This window comes from Chelonoidis abingdonii, chromosome 6 (genome assembly GCF_003597395.2).
Source record: "Chelonoidis abingdonii isolate Lonesome George chromosome 6, CheloAbing_2.0, whole genome shotgun sequence".
NCBI classification, from domain to species: Eukaryota; Metazoa; Chordata; order Testudines; family Testudinidae; genus Chelonoidis; species Chelonoidis abingdonii.
Genome location: NC_133774.1, coordinates 45,947,083 through 45,974,052, shown reverse-complemented (window position 1 = coordinate 45,974,052; position 26,970 = coordinate 45,947,083). Strand labels below are relative to the sequence as shown.

Here is a 26,970-nt window from a genome sequence, read left to right as displayed (position 1 = left end):
CTGTTTGGTATGTTGCTAGAGATAAGGGTTTAAATAGATTTAGATAGTCCTTATAATTTACTGTCCCTATAAAACTGGATTTAGAATAATTATATCATTTAAACAGTGGTATAAACAGCTGCACTATGAAGAATCTGTCATTTACTCAGTGCACTGATTTAAAAAGATTGCAATGCTCAGTGAATGAGTTACCTTTTTAGCATCTTTGTTTCAGGGATGTTCAGATGAACATCCATTGTCTGCAAGGTCTAGAACTTTAGAGTCATCTGCTGGTGTGATCAGCATTTCTGCCACTAAATAAATAGACATCAGAAGTAAATTACCTGCACACCCCTCCACCCCCAAAAAAGCCTTTCTTCATCATCCAGTAAAACCATGAATGAGTTTGTAACCACGACCAGCAAATTCCAGCAAGACTGAATAGCTGAAAAGATTGCTTAGTTTATTTAAGCAACAAATTCTCCCTTTCATCTTGTTCAGAACAAATATTTCATTGACATGGTTCAGTCATTACAAACAGGCTATATTCCGCCTGATAGAGCAGACATTGCTGGAAGGTTGCCAGATACAGCATATGAGAAGGAAGTTGAACAAGGTGCAGAAAACACTGACGGAAAATTTGTTAATCTGAGTCTTGATGTGTGGTGCAATGTACATACTGATCCAGTAATATGTGCTTGTGTGACAACAGAAGGTGGGACTTACACAGAAACAATTGATACATCAGGAAATGTTCATAATGCGGAATACTTAAAAGTGGCAGCCGAAAAAACTCTAACAACTGTGAACAAAAATTAACATGTCAAGTGTGTCGCTTTGTCCAAAACAATGCTATAAATGTCTCAAAATTGAGAAGAAAACTAGAAGATGATAATGAAGGGAACCTGAAACTTAACATATGGGCACAGTGCTCATTTGACGCACATTTTAGCCAAAGGTTTAGGTACAATTCCAGGAATAAAGGAAAGTGTTAAATTGCACAATACTTCTGTAACAACCACTTTGTTTCAGCTTCACTGAAGAGAGCAGGAAGATTTCAAACTAATTCTCCACCAAGATGCATAATGGAATTCAGTGGTTGACTGTTTTGAGTTATTTATTAAGAACTGGCCTATTCTGATGATAATTTGTGAGGAAAATTGTGACAAAGTAGATGGAACTATCACAACCAAAGAAGTCAATATTGGATTAAAGAGAAATGTAGAAGATATACTGAATATACTGAAATCTATTTCCATAGCCTTAGACAAACTGTAGCAAGATTGCTGCTGTATTGCTGATGCTGGTGAAATTTGGAAGGAACTTCGAGAGACATTGAAGAAATAAATACCCAACAACAAAATTAAATTGCAGGCAGTAAAGAAGCGTATAGATCAAGCACTCACTCAACCTCATTTTCTTGCCATTACTCTCAACCTAAAATACCAGTATAGGTACCTAAATGCTGAAGATGCTAGTGCTATTACACAGGCATCCAAAAGCCACTCAAGCACTTCAACTATAAGTTTCAGGACTCGAAGTGAACCATTCATGCAGTACAGGTTTGCTGATGTTTTAAAGAAAGTCTTACCACTGAACTGCAGGAAGTCACTACCTCAACAACTCTGATTTGAGGTGCTTAAGTGCTAAACCAGCTTTTGAAAGCAGTAGTACTCTTTCTGTGCCTACTGAAGAGATTTTCTTCATTTGGACTAATTCAAAGTTGAGAAATCAATTGGGAGGTTTTTTGTTTAAACAAAAGGAAAACTTGTTTCTCTTCCAATCTATGAATAAAATCTAGGAGGGAGGGGGATGATATTTACTAGTTTTAAAAGTCTGAAGGATAGCCTAAAGTAACTTAGCAAATTGTTGTCTCATTTTCAAGAGACTTAGATAAGTAGAAACTTATGTTCCAGTCACTTTCACTTAGGCATATTTGAAAATTTTCCCAAGCTGAACTGAAATAATCAGTTTAATTAACTGACTACAGTTAATCCCTGTTCCTTTAATAAATCATTTAATTGTAAATGGGAAACATGTTTTGAGAAAAGTTTATGCATTCAAAACATGTAAGGTGTTTTAATAAAACCAAATTCTATATGCTGTTGTGTGTTTAATTCCAGTTTCTATCTTCTTGCAGCTTGACACAAATAATGAGCAAAAAGTTAATTATCTAGTAAATAATATATCATTCACCATCTAACATATTAAAAAGTATTAACAAGTTCTGAAAATATTAAGCTATGCAATTGCTTGAAGAAATGTTTATAGTTATAGTATACCCTCCTAAGCAGTGAAAGATATACCAAATCTAGTGTAAAGGCTCTATTTAGTTGTAAACCAACATGTTTTAATGGTTATATCAGCTAATGAGAATACATCTCTCTTTAGAAAATACAAATGGAAGAGTTGATAAAAATCTAGGCTTTCTACTTGGTGATTTAAATCACCTTGGCTTAATTCTATCCACCCCTCCTCGGATCCAGTGGGACAGCATATCCAAATCATCTCATGGAGTCTCTACTGTTTTCATGTAAGGGGAGAACATGAGCTCAAGTTCTTACTGATGCTCAGCTGCCTAGTTCTTACTCACCCCAAGACAGTAATCAGATTATACAACCTGCAATTGCCAAAAACAGGCAGAAATCAGCACTTTATGCATGCTCTGATGCCTAAATCTCTCCTATTCCCCAGTTTAATGGATGGGTCATGGTGGTAAGGTAGAGTACCTGTGATTTACTAGGCAAAGCTACACTCAGCAGTGTAGACATTTATTTTTCCATAACCCTAAGTGGACATTTCCCCCTCAGTATCTTTAATTGTAAAAATCAGAGGATTTAACCACTGTAACAGAGATGCTTTATACTGATGCAAAAGTTACAGGAAATATTGTCCAGAAACAACGTATTTTGTGACCAGAAGTTTGATCTGATAAAGACACCTCCTCACCATAATGGATTTCCTTCAGACATAAAAAAAAAGAAAAAAAAAATCCTTGCATACAGTAAGAGCACAGAGAAAAGAGCTGGTTAAAGCCCTGCATATTCTGTTGAAAGCTTCACCTAAATCCTGCAGCCCCTGTAATATTAGACTGGAAATTCTACAGTAAAAGGAAGGATTTTAATAAACTAAATACAAAAATGAATGTAGTACAGTAGTCCTTCTCTTGTTTGATATTACTAAATTCTATGTTGTCTCTGTTTTTGATATGCTGTGGATGTTTGTAGTGACAACTCCTAACTGCATCATAGACATTAACAAGGTCCAAGCTTGAGGTTTTGGCAATGGGGTAGAGGATCATTCAAGTGTTTGGTATATGGGGACAAGTAGAAGGCAATTAAGCTCATGGAACGGGCACATTTTAGCAGAAATATTCACTTAATCAGCAGTGAAGTAGTAAAGGTTGATATTTAAAAAATCATCAACTTTGGAGGAGATCACATCCAAGAGTAATTTTTCAGGCTAAGACTCTGGAAGTAACAATCAATTTACACCCTGCTCAGGGTTTTCTTTGCAAGCACAAAGGCTATTTTGTTTTGAGGAAAATTGAGATTCTGGAGCATGGGATGGATTCTACAATAAATTCTTTCACAAAGGAATGAAGCATAGTGGTCATAATGCAGCAGCAACAGAAGATTCACCTGGCTATAATGTAGCTGTGGTGGTATGTACAACAGACTTCTGTCTTGAACAGTCCCTTGAAAGTCATCTTTTTTTGGGAAGAATAAGTGTAATGCCGACAGATCTTGGTCGTTGGTGGGCAGGATCGAATCAGGGACCTCTGGAGCGTAGTGCATGTGCTTCTACAGCATGAGCTAAAAGCCAACTGACTCTTAGTTAAGGCTGTAGAACACTCTCTAGGTGCCAGTAGATGGGACCGAACACCACATCCAGAAGGTGTGTGGGTTACATAAGTGTGGGAGGATTTTGTTTTTTGAAAACCCCCCAAAATTGCATCCTCCAACCTCATTCTGTGGTTGGCTTTGTGCTCTACTTCTTTCAGCCACACCTCTATAACCCTTCTGTAAAAGTACCATATACCTTTTTCTGCACATTGGACTTGATCCTACTGACAAGACCAATCCGACATGTGACTCTAGATATAGAGCATCCAGCTGTCAGCCGACTACCCAGGCAAAGATTGTTCACCCATTCAGTGTCACTACCATCTACACACAGCATCTGCAGGTCATTCATTTCCATTTTATAGGAGGCACAAATAGCTTTACCATTACTGATCTTAAGTCTCATACATTCTACAGTTTTTCACAGCTCTTCCACCACTAACTGTAGCTGGTCCATGGTCTCTCCCAGTAAGGCAGTATCAGCCGCATACCCAAGATCCTCTAAAGATCAATCTTTAGATTTCACACCGCTTACTGCTTTGGCCTCAATCAGCTTTGTCATCAGATAGTCTATTAGAACATTAAAAAGTACAGGTGAGAGAATGCATCCTTGCTGTATTCCTGATTCTATTGAAAACCAGTCTGTAATACAACTGTTGACCCTCACACAACTAAGCCCTCAGGCACCCCATATTGGTGCAGCAGTATCCACAGTGCTGATCAATACAACGAGTCAAAAGCAGCTGAAAAAAAAAATCTATAAACACAAAGTAAGCTTCTTATTGTCGCTCTAGTGTGGTCAGAATGAGTCACCTGGAATTTATCTGCTATATTTCAGCAGCAAAAATAAGTTTTCATAAATTGGCACTAAGACTATGGTCATTCTCCTTCAACGCATTTTCCATGTCAACTTTAAACTCCTTGTCCTTGCCATCAAGGCTCAGCCCCTGCCTCATCTCTGCCTTAATTTATTACCACTTTTCTCTTCACTCAATGAAAGAATTCTGCCTCATCTTTCCTCTTCACCTCTGCTCACTCTTATCTGTGTGCATTCTTCCAGTGCTATGTGTATCAAACTCCCTCCTTATCCCAGTGTCCTAAGCACCCGTCTTCTTTCAGTTCCATCCCAAAGACTCATTTAGCCCAGAAGCACTAACCTACATTAATAAAATTATCAGTTGCAAAATTAAAAGTTTAAAGATAACATTCCTTTGATTCTCACAATGTATTCTAGGTCTATCGATTTAGACTGTAAGCTCATTTGGACAGGGGCAGTATCTTCATCAGCACTGTGTACAGTGTTGGTGGTTAAAGAGTGACAAATAATAAGAGGGGGTAAAATTGATATATATCACTGTCTCCATCATCAATTTCCAAACAGTTCACATTTTCTTCCAGGCTTTAGAAGCATTCTAAGTTTTCAAAGGAAGTGCTGATCCAGATCATAAGATCAGCCAATAACTATTTCATGCTACATGGGGAACAGGATGAGCATCTTTAAACAAAGTAAATGAATTCATCTTACAGTAATAAGTATCAAATCAATTACACTCATTTTTAATAAGCACTGTATGTAGTACTCCAGGGCTATCTGCCATCACTGATCTGGCAAGTTACTCCTTTTCCTTACGTATGGCAACATACTGCATAATAAAAACTGTTACATTATGGGAACCCATGGTCCCTGACCCAAAAAGGAGTTGTGGGGGAGGGGGGTGAGGAGGTCGCAAGGTTATTGTAGGGAGGCTTGCAGTACTGCTACCCTTACTTCTACACTGCTGCTGGCAGTGGTGCTGCCTTCAGAACTGGGCAGCTGAAGAGAGGTGGCTGCAGGGCAGAAGCCCAGCTCAGAAGGCAGAGCCACCGCCAGTACCAGTGCAGAAGGAAGGATGGTATGGTATGGTATGGTATTGCACTGCCATGCTTATTTCTGCGCTGCTGCCTTCAGAGCTGGGCCCTCAGTCAGCAGTTGCCACTCTCCGCCACCCAGCTCTGAAGGCAGCAGCGCAGAAGTAAGGGTGGCATAGTATGGTATTGCCACACTTACTTCTGTGCTGCTGCTGGCTGGGTGCTGCCCTCAGAGCTGGGCACCTGGCCAACAGCCGCTGCTCTCTGACCACCCAGCCCTGAAGGCAGCAGAGAAGGGTGGCAATATTGCGATCCCCCTAAAATAACCTTGTGACACCCGTTCCCCGACAATCCCCTTAGGTCAGGATCCCCAATTTGATAAACACTGGTCTCCCCCACGAAATCCCTATAGTACATGGTAAAAGCACACAAAAGATCAGATTTAATGGTCCGTGACATGTTTTTCATGGCTGTGAATTTGGTAGGACCCTAACAATGGTGTATCAACCCTGTGATGCCCACAATACTCTGAGAACGGTGAAGATCTGCTATAAGAGTTACCTGTCACTATATCCTCAGAACTGAAAAATAAAAAACAGTTTAAATTGATTTATAGCAACAGCCAAGCAGTAACACTAACGTTAAGAAGCTGGTTGGGAGTGTGAAAATAATTTAGTGGAATGCAGCCAGCCTCTTCGCACTAGAATAAAGTTTTATAGTAGCATATAATCACCACCTGGTCTCCCAAAAGCAGCTAACCAGTTTCCAGGCTCCCTGGGTTCATCATCCTAGATCTTCCGATGTGGATCCTTAGCAGGTGATGAAACTAACATTAAATTCATGTGTCTGTAGCACCAGGAGTGCCTCCTCTGGGTCTGTCACCTCCCTCCTTCTGTAAAAAAATCTGGGAAAATGCTGGTCAGGCATCTGCTCTTAATTCCACAGAAGACAGAGACATGTGGCTCAGTGATGAGTGCAGAGGGCTATGAAACAGGAATTCTCAAGTTCTATTCCTAGCTCCTACACAGACTCAAACCATTTTAAAAGATATTATCAGATGAAAGAGAAATTAAGATGTATAGTAAGTAAGAAGAGACGCTTTCAGGTAATATTTAAAGTAAATGCATCAATGGCTGGTAGAAAAAGGAGGGATTCTACCACATGGCAGCAGTTGCAGCAGTATAGGTTGTAGCACAAACAGTACCAGTGGGAAGACTGGGGGAGGGGGAGGGGAAGGGGAACCAGGAGACAGACAACTGAGAAGGAGAATAGTTAGATGAGGTTCATAACATTTAGAACTGAATCCTAAAAAAAAGAAAAGAAAAAAGCCAGGAGAGCTGCTGAAAATAGTGATGTGTTCGTGTGCCTTCCAGTGCATGACAGCAGTAGCATTGTGGAGAGCTAGGATTTAGGGAGGCCACAGAAAAGAATGGTAATAATAAAAGGAGAAGATTATATGAAAAAGTTTCATCACAAGCTGAGTCAAGGTAGTGATATACATGAGAATTGTTGAGGAAGTAGCAACAGGCATATTTTCAGGTATTGGAGATGCCAGAGATAGAGTCTGAGGTCTAAGATGACACTGAGACTACTGCCAATACAAACAAATGGAAGGTGCTTTGAGGTCATAATGGGAGAGCCATCAAGAGAGAAGAGCCTGCTTAGATCATCCAGTCCATCTCAATGTCAAGCCAGGAGAGTTCTGTAGGGTACACTTTTTAAATATTTATTCCAGCCTAGTTTTAAAACTTACAAGCAATGGAGTTATATTTGAGCATATACTTTCTCTATTCCAAAACCCATATTATTTCTGTCTCCTTTTTCAGACACCATGCACAGAAATGAACAATATGTCCCAAGCAAAGGCATGCCATTGACTTGGCATTATAACACTTATTTTCTATCAATCATTATGCATCTCCATGTTTGATTTACATTTTGAACACCACTGCATGCTGATGATAAATTTTCATTGATAAGTCCACAATTATACCCATATCTTTTTTCAGCTAATTTTGACACCAGTAGAGTTAATCCTTTCAGATAGCATAACTTTACATTTATCAACACCGAATTTCATCTGCCATCATACTGCCCATATACCTATTTCTGTTAGGTCCTTCTGAAGTTCTCTCTAGTATCAATCCCCCTAGATATTTACGTATCTTTTGCACATGTGTACAATTAACACATAACTGCCTAACCTTGACTTTAAAGAAAATAATTACTTCATTTTAAAAAAAAAAACAAAAAAAAACTCTTCAGAGTTAGTACTTTGACAGTCTAGAAAACCAACTAGCACATGTCAATTCCTTAACATTCACAAAGTCCAAAAGCATGCTGACATTTCATTTTCAAAAACAGAAGCTTTTTTAAACAGAATAACATTTTCTAGAAACAAAATAAATGGCATAAAGAAAATAATTTATTTTTGCAAATAGGTTTAAAGGTGATGTACAAGCAGAAGTTTGCAAATGCTGTTAAGTTTAGAATATACTGAATGCCCTAAATTACAAAGGTAAACGGGAGAAGAGCTCTGTGTATCCTGAAATTTTCTGTTGGTGAAAGAGACGTCCAATAAAAAAAAAAAAGAAAGAAAACCATTACCTCACCTACCTTATCTCTCTAGAGGTAAACATTTACTATTAGGAGTTGTAGGGGACAGCAGGTGGAGACATGCTGTCAGAATAACTTCATTTCAGAATAACTAATGATCACTACTAGTGATCTGGAGCATAGGTGTTACCCAGACCCCTGACTGCTCTTCTAAATACATTTTCTTGACAGCATTTGGTGCTTTTCTCACCACACTAGCTATACTCTTTTTTCAGGCCTTTGACCAGACCAACCCATGCTATGCAACATACTCATCACTTCCATTCACCAGCTTCACTCTTCTTTAAAGACAAATGAGCTAGTTAGTACATATTTAATTTCTAATTGCTATCACACCAGCCTGCTTACTTAGATTTAACAACTTTCCCTACCAGCCAGTGAAAATTAACCTATTACGGCCACGAGTAGCAGAAGTGGAGTACAAACTGACCTATAAGACATTTATTCTTTCTTTTGTGGCTTAGAAGATGAGAGCTCAATATGTTCTCATTAGCATCTGCATCTACCTTGTCTGACAGACACTTGATGGTTATCCTTCCATGAGCTTAGACAAAGGTGTCTCCATGCAGCAGTATTGAATGCTCAAGCTCTACACTAAACCCTTAAGAAATCCACTGATATATTGGTTAAAATGTTTGTAACAGTTTAACCCTCACTTTTTAATTTAGCAAGTTAAATAACTTGAGTGTTTTGAACTGGATGAGTTCTTACAAAGCTAAATGGCTGCAAATGGGGGTCTTAACATTGTGGACAATGTTTTTAAATGATCCCTCTCAGAGCTATGTTCATATTTTTTCAAATTCCTGGAACAAAACCAACACACTGGGTGGAAGGTTTGGCTTCCTACATCCAGTTGGCTACTCAGCTACTCTTCACTCCTCTCTCCACACCAAACACACAACTATGCCACAGGCAATCTCGTACTTGTGCTACTGTAACTTCCTCTTCTTGGGTCTCCTTGCTCAATCTCCTCGAGGCCATCCGAGATACCACGCCTAAAACAAATTCTCCTGACCTCTGCCCAGTTACTCTCTCCACTGAAAACATCCATGAACTGTCTTACCTTTATCAAGTTCAGATTTCTCCTACTGTCCTTCAAGATTCTATATGTGCTATCCATGCTTATTTCTTCCTAATCCCATTTTTTCTCCACCCAGATCTCCTTCCTCACCTCTTCCTTTACATTTCCCATTCATCTCTGGACACTTCTTTATACATATTGCTATCACATGTAAAGTCCTTTCTGGCCCTGCTGAACAAGGCAATCACCTTCTTCATTCAAATCCCTTTCTTAAACTCAATATTTCCATAAAGCATCAAGCGTTAAACCACTTAAAAACAGAAAGCACTGTTATACACCCATATGCAACATTTACTACACTAAGACCCATTCTCCTAGTCATCCAATACATTTTGTATCTGGATTTTGAAGGTTGAAAATTCTTTGTGGCAGTGACAGGATCATCCAGCATGTTTTGTACAGTGATAAGGACACTGTTAGTAGTCCAGTTAAATATTTGAGAGAAGAAATATTCAAAAGAGAAGAATGGAAAATAAAGTTGAAGCAAGTTGAACCAACATAGGTTAGTTTTGTATACAATTCAGAGTATGCATCAGTGGGTATTGGAAATTAGAAGTCCATAACTCATAAGAAAGTACAGATGGTACAATGCCTTTTTTGAAAGTCAGTAGGCTAAATAACTGCTAGGGCCCCAAATTACTTATGTAACTAGAATGCTGGTGAAAAAGCCACCAACTACCAGCCATTATTTCTTAGTTTCCGTCACTGATTTGTGTATACACAAACCAATGGCTATTCTTTTACTCAGCAAGTTTCTAGTAAGAAACAAAAAGGATACATACAGTTATGACAAGAAATTCTGCAGCAGCTTCATATTGCTAAATGGAAGTTTATAAAGAATTAAATAGGAAAATACTACAAGCAGGACAGCAGCCAGTAGGCAGTTTATTTTGATATACTGCCATTGATTTTACATTGTCTTACCATTTTCAGTTTTCAATAGGCTAATAATTTTTGTATTGACAATTCCTAGCTGCATCACAAGACTTGGGTAACACTGGAGGTTTTCATAGCTGGGTGAGGGAGAGCTAAGCCTTTTGGCACCTGGGAGGCACAGGCTGCATGGTTGGCAGCTAGGAATGGTGGAACAGACTTTTCAGCTGAATACTTCATTGCTAAAAATAAATCAAATCTTCACCTTTCAGACTTAAGAACTCACTGAGTTGCATGAGAATTCACACTTCTCAGAGCTATACTTCTAGGCTAAGGTAGATTTGAGACTTTTCACCCTAACTTACGCTGGTCACATCCACAGTGTCTTTGCAACCATACAGATGAGAAGCATTTTAAAAACCCTTAAATTCAATAATTTAACTTATGGGAATGGGTCATTTCCATAGCCAAGGAACATAAGAGGACCTACTTTTACTTAGGTTTATGTTATCAACAAGGTATTTGTAGAGAATCATGAAAGAGTACTTGTCCTAATAAGAGACCAACCCAGCCCTCCAGATGGCCACAGAAAACTCTCCTAGATTAAACCCTATGCCTCATGCCCAGAGAAGATGGGGACAACAGGGCCAATGTTTGTGAGGATACAGCTTTGGCTCCTGCTCCCAGAGCTAGCCAGGCACCATGGTGGGGTGCAGTACTTACTCTATGAGGCAGTAAATTAAACTGTGCATATTTGGCAGGTGGAGGAGGTTGGAGGGTAGAAAAGAAGCAAGAGAGGAACTGTGAATTTATATCACAATTTCTCTCAGAGCTGCTTAGCTACCAGACATCCTTTCAAGCCAGCCAAGCCCAAAAGGTGCAAACTAGTTGACTTCATATTTGTCAGTGACAACCAGCATAAAGATACTGGAAATCTAGGTTTACCCTGATTTTTCAAGTGAAAGCATCAGTCAGTTGCACCTGGAATGAGAGCAGCTGGATGCCTGAACACAGTCTTTCTGGACTGGTGTTATTGTTTTTGTAGTAGTAATGACTGGTGTCATCAGCATTATATTTGCCAACAGAACAAAGATATCAATCACAGTACACTTCGGTGTCATGCCAGCAGTGTGTGTTTGATTTCTAACCCTGTTATTTAATTCCTTGGAACTGAAATGTATTCCATGCTCCTCCTTCCCAGAAGCTTGTAATATTACCACTACCGCTGGTAATTTTGTCTGGCCCCAAAACTGTGCAAAGTTAGAAGCGTTAGGATGCTATCTGTAATTTTAGTCCTTGGACCCTATTCTAATGGTGTCTTACATGGTTCTCTTATGATCATTGCACTTAGTCATCCTTTTTCATTTAATCCTAAAGAGACTATATTACAGACATTTGTAAGAAATCAACATTTGAGAGATTTTAAATCTTGTTAAAGTCAGGAAATTCAGATTAAAGGTCCCAAGAGCAGCCTTAATTCTACCCTCTTAAAGGCATATTTGCTTAGAAGTAAAGATCCTATTAATGGTGGCACATTATTTGAAAACCGTCAAAATTAAAGACTTTTACAGGACCATGCTTTCAAATTAAAAATCTGTCCACAAAGAGATAAATTCCTACCTACTACTATAGCCTTAACTCCAAGCTTCCCAATTTGTATAGTTTTTTTGGGTTTTTTTGGTGCTTGGCAGTTCTGTCAACACACTCTTCTGTTTGTGCCCTTCATGGAGGTAAAGATTGTGTCAGTACCATATCACAGAGTTAAAGAGGAAAAAAAACAAAATACTTATACCTTTACTCTACCACCAAGACAATGAACCCCCATACATAATGGATTGGAAACTAGAGCTAGGAGTCTGAAACCCAAGCTGCATCCTGAAGAATAACAGCGTCAGTTTCATTTTGTTGGTTTTGCAAGTTTATTCATTCCTTCAACAACATCTGAACCAGACATTTTTGATCTTTGAGGGAAAGAGAAAGGAAAAAAAATATTTTTGAAAGAAATGCATAATGAAGCACGCACACTTACTTTTGCAGTTCACTTCAGTCTCATCCTAATTCTCCCCTAGTTGCTGCTAATTCATTCACAGCTTTCATTATATGAAACACAAAGTCTATAAATGAACATGTCCTTTAGATTTAAACAACAACAACATCTGATCAACAGAAACTGTCCTGTCTACTTACATATTTCAAAACTTCTTTACATATACACAATTTGAGATACATTGGAAGCTGTAGTTACAAGATTAATATTTGACCAAGGTGATCTGGACAGTTATTTTATACAGATATCTGTAATCCACTTTTACAAACACTAAATCAGTACATTTTTCTCCCTATGCATTACTATACCACAGATAGATAAGCAACAATTCTGATTTAAAAAAATAAAATAGATTAGCCATAGGGTTCAACATTAAGTTGCAGTGCTGAACAGAGGTGACAAATAAGGGTAAAGCAGATAATTTTTGATGGACCAACTATTATAAGAAGGATTTTTTTTTAAAATGTGTAACTTTCTGTGCTCACCTTTATATTACCTGTTGTCTTGGCCCCTGAGGGTGTGCATAAACTGCAAACACCCACAGATGGCATAAACATGGCAATACTGGGTGAGACTACAGGTCCATCTAACACAGTCTTCAGACAGTGGCTAATGCCAGGTGCTTCAGAGTGAATGAACAGAACAGGTAATCATCAAGTGATGCATCCTCTGTCACCCATTCCCAGCTTCTGGCAAATAGAGGCTAGGGACACCCAACTTGGGCTGCTGGGCCATTTAGCTGCTATGTAGATGTTCCGGCTCAGGCTGGAGACCAGGCTCTAGGACCCTGCAAGGTGGGAGGGTCCCAGAGCTCAGGCTACAGCCAGAGCCAAAATGTCTCCACAGTAATTTAACAGCCCCAGAGCCTGAGTCAGCTGGCGCTGGCCAGCCATAGATTTTTAATTGCAGGGTCGACTTTCCCTATAACTCTTGAGTTGTTCTTTTTAATAAATAAATTAAATTTAGCCAGTAGTGATGCATTCTGCTTCTAATACAAGTGACAAATATTGCACTAAGCAGTCATGCTGGTTTGTTTTCATCCTTTTTTAAGTGGATTGTATATTAAAGCTATTCATAAGAATCGGTGGTAATTCCATTATCATTTGCAAGCCATAAAAAGACACACTCAGCAGCCCGCTAATCTATTTTGAAATGACATGTTAACAGCGAGATATGCAATGCAGCAGTGTCTGTAGTCTTAGCCACAGTTTCCATTTATTATGTATTTGAAAGACATCCCAAGAATAAAACCACTTGCAAATAATCCTCTGGTATCCACCATGTTTGTCTTGAGACATTAAGGGTGAAATCCTGGGCACACTGAAGTGACAGAGTTTTGCTATTGACTTTAGCAGAGCTAGTATTTCACCCTTAGGCACAGTTTTCGTCCTGATCTAGCTATACTACTTTACCAAAAAAAAATAAATAATAATAATAAATTGGTGCACCCCCTAGTGCTACAGTTATACCAATATGAAAACAGATCCATGCTGGGGGGCAGGTCATACCAATTTCATTGAGTTTCTCTCTAAACTAACAGTTGATTAATACAAAAGTTTTTGGGGGGGAGGGGGAGATGGGGGATGGCCTAATGTGTCTAACAAACCTATAACATGCTCCAGTTTTATTAGGGAGCAGGATTGGGAGAGAAAGATGTCTTCAGCCCGATCTACTCCATGCCTATGTCCTGAAAAGCTGCAAAAACAGTTTTAATCTTCTCATGCCTGTTTCAAGGCCATAAAAAACACATGCTTTAAGTGTGTGGAGTTCCCGACCATATTACTTCCTCGGGTAGTAGTCTATGAACTATTTAGTATTAAGAACAAACATAAACTGGACTCTTTCTAGGCACTTATACCTCACTCATCTAGTACATACACTTTGGGGTGTACATCTGGGTACATCTGTAACAAGAGTTCTTGTTACTACACTCCACCCCTGCTAGAAGAAAGGGTGTGATATTTTAAGTGTTAAAAAGGATTTAAGTGGAAAAGCAGTGGCAACGAAAATCTCATTTTGTCCTGAAAGTGCCACGGTCTGTGGCTTTTGTGTAAGGGAGTTTCAAGATTACGACTACATTACCAAAAAGCTCTGCCCTCATACTTATAAGCAATATTTCCAACTTCTGTAGGAGACCACTACTGATGAGAAAAGCTGGTTCTTGAATTAGCCTGAATCCAGCACATTAGGTCGCTTGGGGGGGGGGAGGGGGAAATCAGGATAAGAATCTTAAATTTGATGTGGTGTCCAACAGGGGACATCATATTCTAGCTGGCTGTTTAGTATAAGGTCCAGTTTGTGATGTGTGAAGGTTTCTAGTATTGTCAAATATTGTTTAATACTCACTTAATGTAGTCTGCAAGAAGAAATCTAAAGGGCAGACAATCTCTGAATTGCTTTAAAAAAAGAAAAAAGGTGAAAATGACATTTCTTTTCTCTGTTTTATAAATCCCTCATATGTATATTTAAGTTGTATAGCATGTATCTCTATGCTGTAAGCCCAAACAAAATGGTTCAGCACAATTCAATGTAGATTTTACAACATCAATTGTAAGTTTCCCTATAAGACTAGGGTCTGTTTGGAGGGTTGGGGTGGAGGGAGAGGCAGAGGGATTGATTGAGACTTAGGCTACATTTACACTGGCAACTGAATGACAAAACTTTTGTCTTTTAGAGATGTTAAACCCCACCCCACCCCTCCAAAAAAAAGTTTTGCCGCAACACGCACCAGTGTGAACAGCACATTGTCCTGCCGACAACGCAAGCGCAGCTTGTTGGTAGTGGAAGTTTTTTGTCGGCACGAAAGCCGACAAACAGCTGCTACACTGCACGAGTTTTAGTGGCACAGCTGTAGCGACACAACCATGTTGCTAAAAGCTGTGCAGTGTAGACATAGCCTAAGTGTAACAACTTGCCTGTTTAAGGGTTTTCCCCCCAAGTGCATTAAGCTACTATGCACTAAGGCACTCTGAGTGAGCAGTAAGAGTGTTCACATGGGGAATTATTGCACACTAGCTACTCCACGCTAACTGCAGGGTCTCCCTCCCCCACGAGGCTAAACCCTTGGTATATTATCTCAGAGACAGGAGTCCCACACAATTAAAGAAAAATCCACTTTTTAAAGAAGATTTAAAGAGACCGTGTGTGTGTGTGTGTGTGTGTGTGTATATATATATATATATTTGCTAAAAATTGGAGTGTTAGCTAGATGCCTGAGACTCAGAGACCACATGTAGATGAGTCAAAATTAGGGTAATCAATCAACTAGAAATATGCATTCTGCCAGGTGTCTAGAAAGAGCCCTGGCATGCACTACTTCAAGTACTCATGTGGAACTTCTGTTTCAGTTAAGCGAATAGTATCTGTGGAATAAGTACACACATACTACTTTCTACAACATTCCCCAGTTGATGAGAAAGTCTTGCTATCCTGACTGTGCAACCTCCTAGCAATTTTTTCAAGTGCTAGTGCATGCAAAAACATATGTGTTAACGTCTGCAGCTACACCCAAGGACTGGAGGCTGACAAGTGTCATAACTATCATTAGAACAAAAAGAAAACAAAGATAGCAATTACTGTAATTTTTTGATCATTCAGCAAGGGTAAATAAAAGGCTAAGTGGTTAACAATTTCTTTGTATTTTCAATAAATATTTGACAGAGTCCTGCAAAAAGGCTATTACGGGAATTAATAATTTGCTGGGGGCCTGAAGGATGTTCACCAGCTTACTGCTGCTGTATAAATTTGTAGTCATCGCTAAAAACCCAAGCCATATGAAAGAAAGAGTTGACAAACATCCAGAATTGTTCTGGAGTCTCCAGGAATTAAAGATTCATTTTTAATTAAAGATTATGTCATGATGAAACCTTCAGTCCAGAAATACATCCAGCCAAAACTGGTAACCCTAATGAAAGAAGAAGATTACAGGGTAAAGGTAGTGTAATGAACCAGGATCTTAACCAGGAAAATACAAGTGTAGCCGAGATCAGTTTTCACTTTGCAAAGTTAACAGCTGTTGCCCAAGTTTTTCATAGCAGAACTGGTATTTAAATATATTTTTCAATTATCTTTAACAAGGGGGTGAACAACAAATTGGCAGACCTTCTAGATGACAAAGCTGTCTTCACTAAGTTAAAACAAAGAAGGTCAACAGGTAGCAAAATTGCAGGTGAAATTCTGTGTTAAACAATAAAAGGTAATACTTATGAGTAGTGTAAACTATTCCTTCTAATGGGACTTGGATTGAAATTACCTGCAGACGCTCAGGAAACAGACAGTGAGTGAATGACTGGAGATATAGAAATTTGTATACAAGGAGAGACCAAGAATATTGGAACTGTTTAGTGAGATCAATCAGAGTGGGGACAATGAAAAGGTACGAACTAATGAATGTTACAAACAAAACTAGATCAGGCATTTCTATTTACCTTTTCTTACATTACAAAAGCAAAAAGGGACATTCAATGACACTGAAATGCAACAAACTGAAGACTGAAAAAAGGAATACTTTACACAGTGCATAGTTAAGCTATTTGCCACAAGATGCTGAGGCTATGAATTCAAGAGCTTAGAATGATAAGATTTATAGTGTCAGTAAGAACATCCAGTTACATTAGATATGACTAAAACAGAAAGCTTCTCTTTTGAACAGTTTACTTCAGAATTGTCTATATGGGGTTTCTTGTGACTACCTCTGAAGCATCTGGTATGAAGTGCTGAAATACGTATACCACTGGTGTGGCCTGGTACCAATTTGTATGTTCATAGGTTGAGTGAGAGGTGTGTAGAAAAACAGCACCTATTAAGTATTAGATATGTTGATAAAATAGATGCACCCCTGCCTAAATGTTTGAATTACCAACTGCCTCACTGCTTCTATCAGAGTAGCCATGGACTCTTGTAACTTGACTCTAAAGGATTAAACTTCAAGAGTTTACATCATTCACTTTGCATGCCACTTGAATTCATTTTGAATAGAAGCCCGAAAAGCCATGATCGAGATAACTTTAAAAATTGTTGTGTTACAGTTGCTATATCTTACATTAGAAAAAGCATCTACACAAATATCACAGGGCACCCTCTAACACAAGAAAGGACTTCAGTCCCATGAAGGGGACTGATACTTCATGCTATGTGCCTTTCAACACTAGCAAAATTGCCCATTCTCAACAGTGGATTCAGCTGAATCTTCACTAAACGTGGTCCCCATGCATTCACTGTGAAACCTGTCAGGAACAGATAAGTGTAGACACAACTATACAGCAATAGTCTTAGCAATGGTTAATATCAGCATTTCTGATCTGATTGTACCAATTCCTTTACAAGGAAATCTGCAGAGAGAATAGTACAGCTTCTGAGTTAATACATTTCTCTACATTATCTAGCATGCACTCTCTCTGAAGAGAGTCATTCTTCAGATGAAGATCTGCTAGTGATTTGCTGCTGAAATTACTCAGTTAAGAGACCTACTCTCTGGGAAGCCATTTTTGCAGTATCTCCTCCTCTCTTTATAGTCCAAAAGCCCCTCACATTCTATAAATATTTCTTACAAATATATAAAAACTTCCACCTCCTCTACTAGAAGAGGTAAGTTGTACTGGTTAATTAACAAAAAATAACCAACACACTTTAATTTCTCTGCAATGGTGAAATATTCCGTTTATGCTGGCTAGCTTTTATTTTCAGAAATGATAAAGTTGTGAAGGGGTGAGGAACTCATTACTTTTCACTACAGAACAGTGAAAAACATGGGTATTGGGCAGAACTCGTATATATATATCCAGGAAGCATTAAGTATGTTCATATTTTTCACCGCTCTGTGAACGACAAAATACATTTTCCATTCATATGTGGAGTAAGATCAACTAACCAAGTTATTAGAAAAACTATTAAGAGCAGACTTTAGTAGTATTTTGAAAGCCTTCCAAAAGCAACAATTCTTACATCTGAATTTAAACTGCACTAAGGTCTGTACAACATTTATATTCTATGAAGACCCCACAATCATTTAGCCACTTGTATCACAAGGAGTTACCTACATTACTGCTTGCTTGAATACATCTTCTATGTATGTAGGTTTCTGCAAATGAAAAGTGAGTTGGGTTGTTGTCTGGTGGGTGAGTGGAAAAGAAGAGAAAGCAAGAATATAATAGCTAGCCTATGAACAAGATAGGTGCACCACTGGGATCTAAAAGATTATCAGTCTATTCATCCTATGCCATAGATAGATAAGATTAGTCTACTCCAGAACTACACACCAGAACATATTCAGAACTACCTAAAGCCCCGCAACTAGCTGCTGAAAAAACTGGAGATTTAAAATGCCCATTTAACTGTCCTTGAGGAAAAATGCACTTCTCACTTCCCAGCACAAACCCCTATATGAATGAGACACTGAAGAACCATAACTTGTCTTGAGTCACATTTCTGTTTGAAATGCTGGCCTTACTATTGTATAGAGTTAGTATAATTACAAAACGTTAGAGAAAAAAATGATTTTTGAGGTTTACTCTGTGCATATGATAACATTTTCTTTATAATCCACACCACTGTTTCCTATGTATAGTGAATTAGTCAAATATCCCCAACTGATGTTCCGTGCAAAGAAAAAGGATAAAGATATCGAGAGAGATCATATATTTTTCCATTATACTTGGTAGGGGCTGCCCAACCAAGTGTGCTGCTTGGGATGACTTCAAGACTTATTAAAATTCCAGTTGGCCATGAGAAAAGATTTCTGGAATGGCTAAGTCACTTCATAGCCTAAATGACGTAGAGAGGTGGGGTAAATTTTAAAAGTTCTGATTTACACAGAATAATTCGTGTACAGTGGTTTTCCAATACAGAGAACATTCTATAAAAGCTGGGAAAACTATACATTAGAACTAATTACTCTTCTGTAGGGAACCTGGAAGAGGAGCTAGAACAAATGTTTCCTTCCCTGGTACCTACTGTTAAGTCAATGTAACAAGCTATACTTCAAACTATGATTCAACTCCGAAAGTGACTAAAAATGTCACTCAAAGTTTTCAAGTTTCTCTCAGTCTGGGATCTGAAAGTCAAGCTGGGTTATTTTCTTCTTCTGTGTCAGCACCAGAAAGAGAGAGTTCTGCAAACCAAGCTGTGATCAATGAAACCCACACAACTCTGTCATCTTTGGTGGATTTGCATAGGTTACTAAATGTAATTTATTAAATAATTCAGAGGATGCCCAAATAATAGAATGCAAATTGCTTTCTTAGTTCATCTAGCCCTGCGGAGCCAAGAGGAGTAAAATGGTTTGTCACAATGCAAGTAGGTATGACTAGAGTCACACAAGGAAATGATCAGTTCAGTAGAGAGATGCCATTTTCATTCACTTTTCAGAGTAAAAATTAAAAATGTAAACATGAAATAGATGGTATCCCAGACTGGGAAGGGCAGAAACGCCAATTTGATGTTTTTCTAGCTATCATTTCAGGTCTTGTTGCTGAAATGTTCCCTACTCAACTTGTTAGCAGAAACCTGTTATAGAAATAACAGTGTCCTTTAATACAACTTCTGGTGCCCTATCCAAGTCCATAGTGCTGAGACACCAAAGACTATATCATGTGGCCACGAAAGCATTCATTCTACTAAAGTTAACATGAAATTTCTACATACCAGACTTCCTGTACCAGAATTCTTATTGACAATAGAATTTAAAAGCTCATTTGTTCTGCATTTCATGTCAGACCTATGTATTTTGCTTATAACTTGTGAACCACCTGGAAACCCAGTTCCTTTTTATGCTCCTCTTGACAAGTCCATTTCTTAGTATGAAATCCTTACCCCATGATGCCCAATCGAGACTTGCACCAAAGTTGCTCTATAGACGATTCCCAGAGGATTTTCCTCGCCTCTCCACCACGCTCTTGGTTCTCTACCCCTCTGGTCCAACGTTCCCTTGGCGATGCTGACACGAGTCTGGGTCACCACGTTTCCCGGCTGAATATCCCAGGCGTTTCAGAGAAATCCAAGCGGCCCCGCGCCCCTATTAGCAGGGCTTAAGCGCTGCCCTAGCGGGTCAGCGCCTCCCACAACGGGAGTCCATAGGCATATGTGGGGTTGCAGCCAAAGAAATTACAATCCTCTTTGGAAGGAGAAGGAGCCGAGGCGTCCTAAGGAAGAAGCCCGAGAGGGGTTTCTCCCATATCTTCTCGCAGCACGGTCTTCGCCTGTATCTCCAGCCCGCTGCCAGGGGAGATGGCCTCGGAGGTAGCAGCAGACTGCAAATCCCCTCCCCACAGCCAGCCAGCCAGCCTCTCCTTGCGCGGGGAGACGCTCGCCTCTCACGGGGGCGAGGGACCCTGCAGCAGCGTTTATCCCTCGGGTAAGCAAAGCCCCAGGGCAGCGCGAGCTCGGGGTATGTCAGGTGCAGCGCGGGATGCGGCCGGCGTTATGCGCAGCGGTGGCCGCCGCCTCTCCCTCTAACACCCCCGCCGGCGGCAGCGGCAGCAGCAGCAGGATGGGGGGTATCAATTCATTTTCCCGAGCAGCAGGCGGAGGCGGAGCGAGCCGCTTCACCGGCGCTGGCATGAGGCTCCCAGAGAGCGGCGACAGCAGCAGCTATGGGGGAGCACCGGTGGCACATCCCCCGCAGAGAGAGGCCCCCCTACCGGCCGTGGAGACGCGGGGCGCCGCTCCCTCTTCCAGCGGGGATGGGTCCTTTCAGTCACGCCTCATCCTGCAGCGAGCGGGCTAGCATCTTTCTGCGGGCTCGGAGAAGCGGATCAATCACCGAGAGCGGCAGCGGGGGAGGGGAGCGGCAGCGCCCCCCACTCCCCTGTGCCGCAGGGGCACGGTACGGACCAAGGGACGGAGCCGCGCGGGACTCCCGCTCCCTGGCCCCGCACACGGCGGCGGGATCCCAGTGTCGCGGCTGGGAGCTCAATGTCGGGCTGTACCCGGCTGCTCCAGCGCCGCCGGCTCCCCGCGCACCTCCCCCCTCCCTCACACCCGCCCCCGCTCCGCTCCCTCTCTGCCTGCCTAGCTCCTGAGAACAGGCGCTGCTTGCCCCGGCCCCCTCGTCTCTCTCTCCCACCCCTCGGGCACTGGACGAGGCGCTTGTTCTGTCCGCGAGACCGCAGCGACTTAGCGGTCCCGGCTGTGCACTTGCCCCGCCTCCTCCCCGCGGCCGGGCACCCTACAGTCCCCAGAAGGCTGCGCCGCGCACTCCCTCCCTGTGTTCTCCAACCCCGTCGCTCCCCACAGCGGCAACTGCTCGTTCTGTCTCCATCCTCCGCTTGGGGATCTTTAAATAGGAGACGTCAGCGCGTTCCCCTACGCACCAACGTCACACACAGCTCCCGCGCTGACGTCATCAGGGGGCGGGGGATGATGTCAAAGTGTTCCACGCCGCCGGAAGCGCTTCTATATTAGGGAATGGAACAGGAGAAGCAGAGGGAAATCTCGGCTGCCGCCCACTTCAGTGAGTGATCTTCCCTAGAGTACTGGCTGTGCCTTGTCCTAGCGCATCCATCTCCCACCTCTTTTGCCCACCTCACTGATTCTCCACAGAACATCGGGTATTCAGAAAATGGGAAGAAATCTGGAGTCTACTGATTCTTGGCTCCAGAATCGCAAACTGTACCATCAAAATAGTGAACAAGTCCAGCTGCCTCTTTCCCTAGCAGAAAATAAAAATCCAGACCCAGATGTATCTCAGAGAATAACCACTACAAAAACTTGGAGTGTCTGAGACCTAGCCAAATTTTGGTTTCCCTCTCTACCACCTTAAATTCCATAGCCTGGATAGAGAACAGTTATAGCTGGATCTTTGCAATTTTTGGCCCAAAGCCCCAAAATGTATAATCTAAATATAAAATAAGTATATATCTACATCATCACCGTAAAAAAAAACAACCCAGAACCTGATGCATTGCAGCCCTATCCAGTGCCTGCTTTCTGCCAATTTTAAATTCCAATTTGGGTTTTTTGGTGTTCATCCTATCAAAATTTAACAGCTCCCACTGCACCAAAAAAAATCCTGATCCTGTTGCAAACTGGCACACTAGCACCATAAACATATGTATCCAGCCCTTAGATCCAGCTTCTTTTACAAATCCCAAACCTCCACATTCTACCAGGTAAATTCAGAAGTTCAGCACCTTCTCCAGTTTTACTGCAAAAATCTAGATCCTCATGCACTCCTGCTTAGTAGCATTGCAAAGACACAGCCAGCACCTAGAGTTTTCCAGATCCTACTATTTTTGGCCCACTCCTCCAACTGTATTGCCAAAATAGATAACACGTTGCTGCTGCTACTAGACCGGAAATTGCCAGGCTCTGTCAGAGACTGGTGCTAGTTTAATGTAAAATCATTTATCTGGCATCCGATTCTTTGGAGGTCCAGCAAATTTTTGTACCTAAAATCTCTAAATTCTAATGCAGAAATAGAGATCAAGGGCAGCTGATTCTTTACAAAGCTAGAACACTGAGGCAGTTACATCAAAAAGAGTCTCAATCTGTGGTCCGCTTTCCAGCTCATAATTAGACACACAAGAATTCTTTAAATATTTTCCCCATATAAGCAATCTAGTTACCATAGGGACAGTATGCAATCATAAATGGGAGGGGAGATATCCATGAAACACTCAAATTGTCTGCCTATATGTAAAAGTCTGATTACCCTTGAGTTATACCATTGGGGTACATAGGGCACTGCCTCATTGAGAAAAATGACCTCTCAGGTCCCTTCCAAACCTGATATTCTATGAAATCCTGAGGGGAACAACTACATAGTGTCTTGAGAACCAGAGCTGTGAGCAAGTTTAGAGCAGAGAAAGACTGAGCCATCTCCAGACCACCACCACTTGGGACATTGGGAAGCTGTCTCATTCTGTATCATTTTCTGGATGCTTCCATTGAGAGCATGGGTCTGATTTACAGATGTGCTCAGCACTCACAGCTGCAACTGAAATCACTGAGAGATATGCTTTGACCAGATGAAGTGCTATATAATACTAAGTACTCTGAGAAATCAGGGTATGGGGGTCCTAGATTAAGCACCCAATATTTGTGGGTACTTTTGACCTTAATCTTCCTCTGTCTCAGTTCCCCACCTGTAAAATGGGGATAATAATCTGTTGTATCACAGGAGTGTTAGGATATAAATTAATGTTTGTGAAACACTGAGATACTATAGTGGTAAGAGCCAGAGAAAAGCCCATGAGGAAATCAGTTAGTGTATTCTGAACAAAGTTTGAATACTGTACAGTAAATAAAGCATAGGGCACAACATTGAACAATGAGGAGAAAACAAAATATTGAATAACTGCTCATTAAATGAACATTGTCTGTTCTGTGCATTGAATGAGGCAGGGATCCTGTGTGACAAATAATATATAATTAAGAACTGTATCATAATACATAATCACAAAGCAGCTGAATTAGGATTGCACAGGCAACCTTAATTCTGTTTTTTCCTAGTTTTTGAGTGTTTGATTTTTGCAACCATTGTAATGTTCTTTTAACTTGTTTTTGTGCAATATTTATATGCAAGCCAGGATCTGAATGAGCTCTCCCCTTCATGTCCAATTGAAGAAATGGTCAATTATGAAAACCGGGGGGAGGTGGCCATTAGTTTGAAAAATAAATCTTCAGAAGTAGTCTGTGCACAAGGTTTCGGTTAATTTAATGTAGGAAGTTTGAAGCAGACCTCCCAACAGTTCCAGGTTTTGCGGAACTGTCCTGGGTGAAGCAGGTCCTGTCCCATAGAGCTGGCTGGCTTGGCTCTCAGTTCTGGGCATTGAGTCCTGGCTCCTGGCACATAGGGTGCACCACCACTCAAGTCTAGCCCCTCCACAAATAGAGATGGAGAGGTGGACAGGCTATATGTGAGTGAGTGGCCCAGGTAGGCAGCACCTGACAAGCCCTCCGGCCTCCTGCTCCTTGCGGGCAGCACCCGTCCTGCTTTAGCCACTTCAGATGTTGTGAAGTATGTCATTGTGGCTGCATTATTCTATTAAGAAAGTTCAGGACCAAAAAAGGAACACCTCACGTGACCAGATACTGAAACACAATATTTACAGGTGGAAAGGAACACAAGCCAAAATGGGGGAAAAAACAGGTTAAGGAATAATTAGATGAGTTAGATCAGTGGTTCTCAGCCAGGGGTATGTGTACCCCTGGGGGTACATAGGTTTTCCATGGGTACTCAATTCACCTAGATCAGTGTTTCTCAATGTGGGGGTTGTGACCCCGCGGGTGTGTGTATGTGTGTCACAGGACAGGTTTAGGGGGATCGCAAGTGCTGGGCCAGCCTTACAGCGTGACAAGCAGGGCAGTTGCCCAGGGCTGCCTGTCACGGAGGTTAATTATATGCTTCAGTGCCGGGTGGTGGTAATAAGGCCTCTGATAAAGGCTCACGTGAAAAAACAGGCTCAAGTATTACACTGAAATGTAAGTACAATATTTATACTGCAATCTGTTTATTTTATAATTACATGGTAAAAATGAGAACTTAAGCAATTCTTCAGTAATAGGGTGCTATGACACTTTTGTATTTTTACGTCTGATTTTGTAAGCAAGTACTTTTTAAGTGAGGTGAAACTTGGGGTACAAGACAAATCAGATTACTGAAAGGTAATCTGCAAAGTTGAGAACCACTGAGCTAGATGTATTCAAGTTGGCAGGGCCTGATGAAATTCATCCTACGGTACTTAAGGAAGTAACTTAAGCAATCCATAACCATTACTGATTATTTTTGAGAACACATGGAGGAATGGCAAGGTCCCAGAGGAGAGGAGGGCAGACATAGTACTTATCTTTAAATACAGGAACAAAGAGGACCTGAGGAATTATAGACCAGTCAACCTAACTTCAACACCTGGAAAGATACTGGAACTAATTATTAATCAATTTGTGAGCACCTAGAGAATAATAGCATTATAAGGAACATCTAACAAGGATGTCAAGAACAAATCATGCCAAACCAGCCTAATTTCCTTCTTTGACAGGGTTACTAGCCTAGTGGATAAGGGAGAAGCAGTACACATGATATATCTTCATTTTAGAAAGACTTTTGACACAGTCCTTCATACAGGGCCACTGATGCATCTACAGAATACCAGAGGTCTCGGTACTTCTGGAAAAGCATGGGCCTGCCCCTACCTGTGTGACCGCACATGCATGACACCAGTGGGAACAAGGTGGCATGCTTTTCAAAATGGTGTCCTCCATGCGGCATGACCTTGCATGCACCATATATGTGAGGTCACACCAGTGGGAGCAAAGTACCATGCTCTGATATCAAACAAAACCAAGTCCAGAACAGGACAGGGACAAACATTACCAAAAACAGATTATCTAGCTTAAATTTGGATAAATGGTTTGCCTATTCCCACATGACACTCTCATAAGCAAACTAGGGAAACGTGGTCTAGATGAAATTACTATAAGGTGGGTGCACAATTATTGAAAGACTGTCCTCAAAGACTAATTTACCAACAGTTCACTGTCAAACTAAACGGGTGTATGTAGTGGTGTCACACGGGTCAGTCTTGGATCCAGTACTATTCAATATTTTCATTATTGACTTAGATAATAGAGTGAAAAGTATGCTTATAAAATTTGCAGATGACAACTAGGTGGGAGAGATTGCAAGTACTTTGGAGGACAGGATTAGAATTCAAAACAACCTTGCCAAATTAGATAATTGGACTGAAGTCAGCAAGATTAAATTCAATAGACACAAGTGCAAATAACTTCATTTAGGAAGTGAAAAAAATCAAATCAACAAAATGGCAAGGTGGTAGTACTACTGAGAAGGTTGTGGGGGCTATAGTGGATCACAAATTGAATGAGTCAACAATGTGATACAGTTACAAAATAGACTACTATTCTGAAGTGTATTAATACAAGTATTGTATATAAGACAGTAGGTAATTGTGCAACTCTACTTGGCACTGGTTAGGCCTCAGCTGAAGTACTGTGCCCAATTCTGGGCAACACACTTGAGGAAAGATGTGGACAAAATGGAGAGAGTCCAGAGGAGAGCAACAAAAATGATAAAAGGTTTAGAAAACCTGAGCTGTGAGGACAGGTTAAAAAAATTGGGCATATTTAGTTTTCAGAAAAGAAGCCTGAGGGGGTTCTTGATAATAGTCTAATATGTTAAAGGCTGTTATAAAGAGGATGGTGAACAACTGTTTTCCATGTCCACTGAACATAGGACAAGAAGTAAGGGGCTTAATCTGCAGCAAGGGAGATTTAGGTTAACTATTAGGAAACACTTTCTAACTATAAGTATAGTTAGCACTGGAACAGGCTTCCAAGAGAAGTTGTGGAATTGAAATTAATAATATAATATGGGAAACCACCAAACACTAATTGGATTTAATGAAGGAATTTGTGATTAAAAGACCAAATGGTATTTATACAATTGTTCTAAACATGCCTAAAGAGCCTAAAAAATAAGCAATTTACTACAGCCAAACAGTTATAAGATACTTACAAATGGGCTAAACCCATAGGTGCTTAGATCCATATTGGTTGGCTGCAACATGGACAGGCAGGTATTAGGAACACACCCTTTAAGAGTTTACTTTTTATTCCCTTTAACAAACAAGTAATGTCATTGCCATTTACTGATTTCAGCTAAAAACGAGTTGGAAAGAACTCACCTTTATTTCCAGTCTTAATTCATATAAGATTTACAATCT

The 26,970-nt window shown here is 40.6% G+C and overlaps 1 protein-coding gene across 1 annotated transcript in view; it reads right to left on the bottom strand.

Moving 5' to 3' along the window:
• HOMER1 (homer scaffold protein 1) overlaps positions 1 to 21,236 on the bottom strand; it is a 170,141-nt gene extending 148,905 nt beyond the window's left edge. Inside the window, exon 1 of the mRNA XM_075066994.1 lies at positions 20,099 to 21,236. Coding sequence (XP_074923095.1) covers positions 20,099 to 20,103 — 5 coding nt within the window. The 5' untranslated portion in view covers positions 20,104 to 21,236. The remainder of the gene's footprint in view (positions 1 to 20,098) is intronic.
• Between the last annotated feature and the right edge of the window lie 5,734 nt (positions 21,237 to 26,970).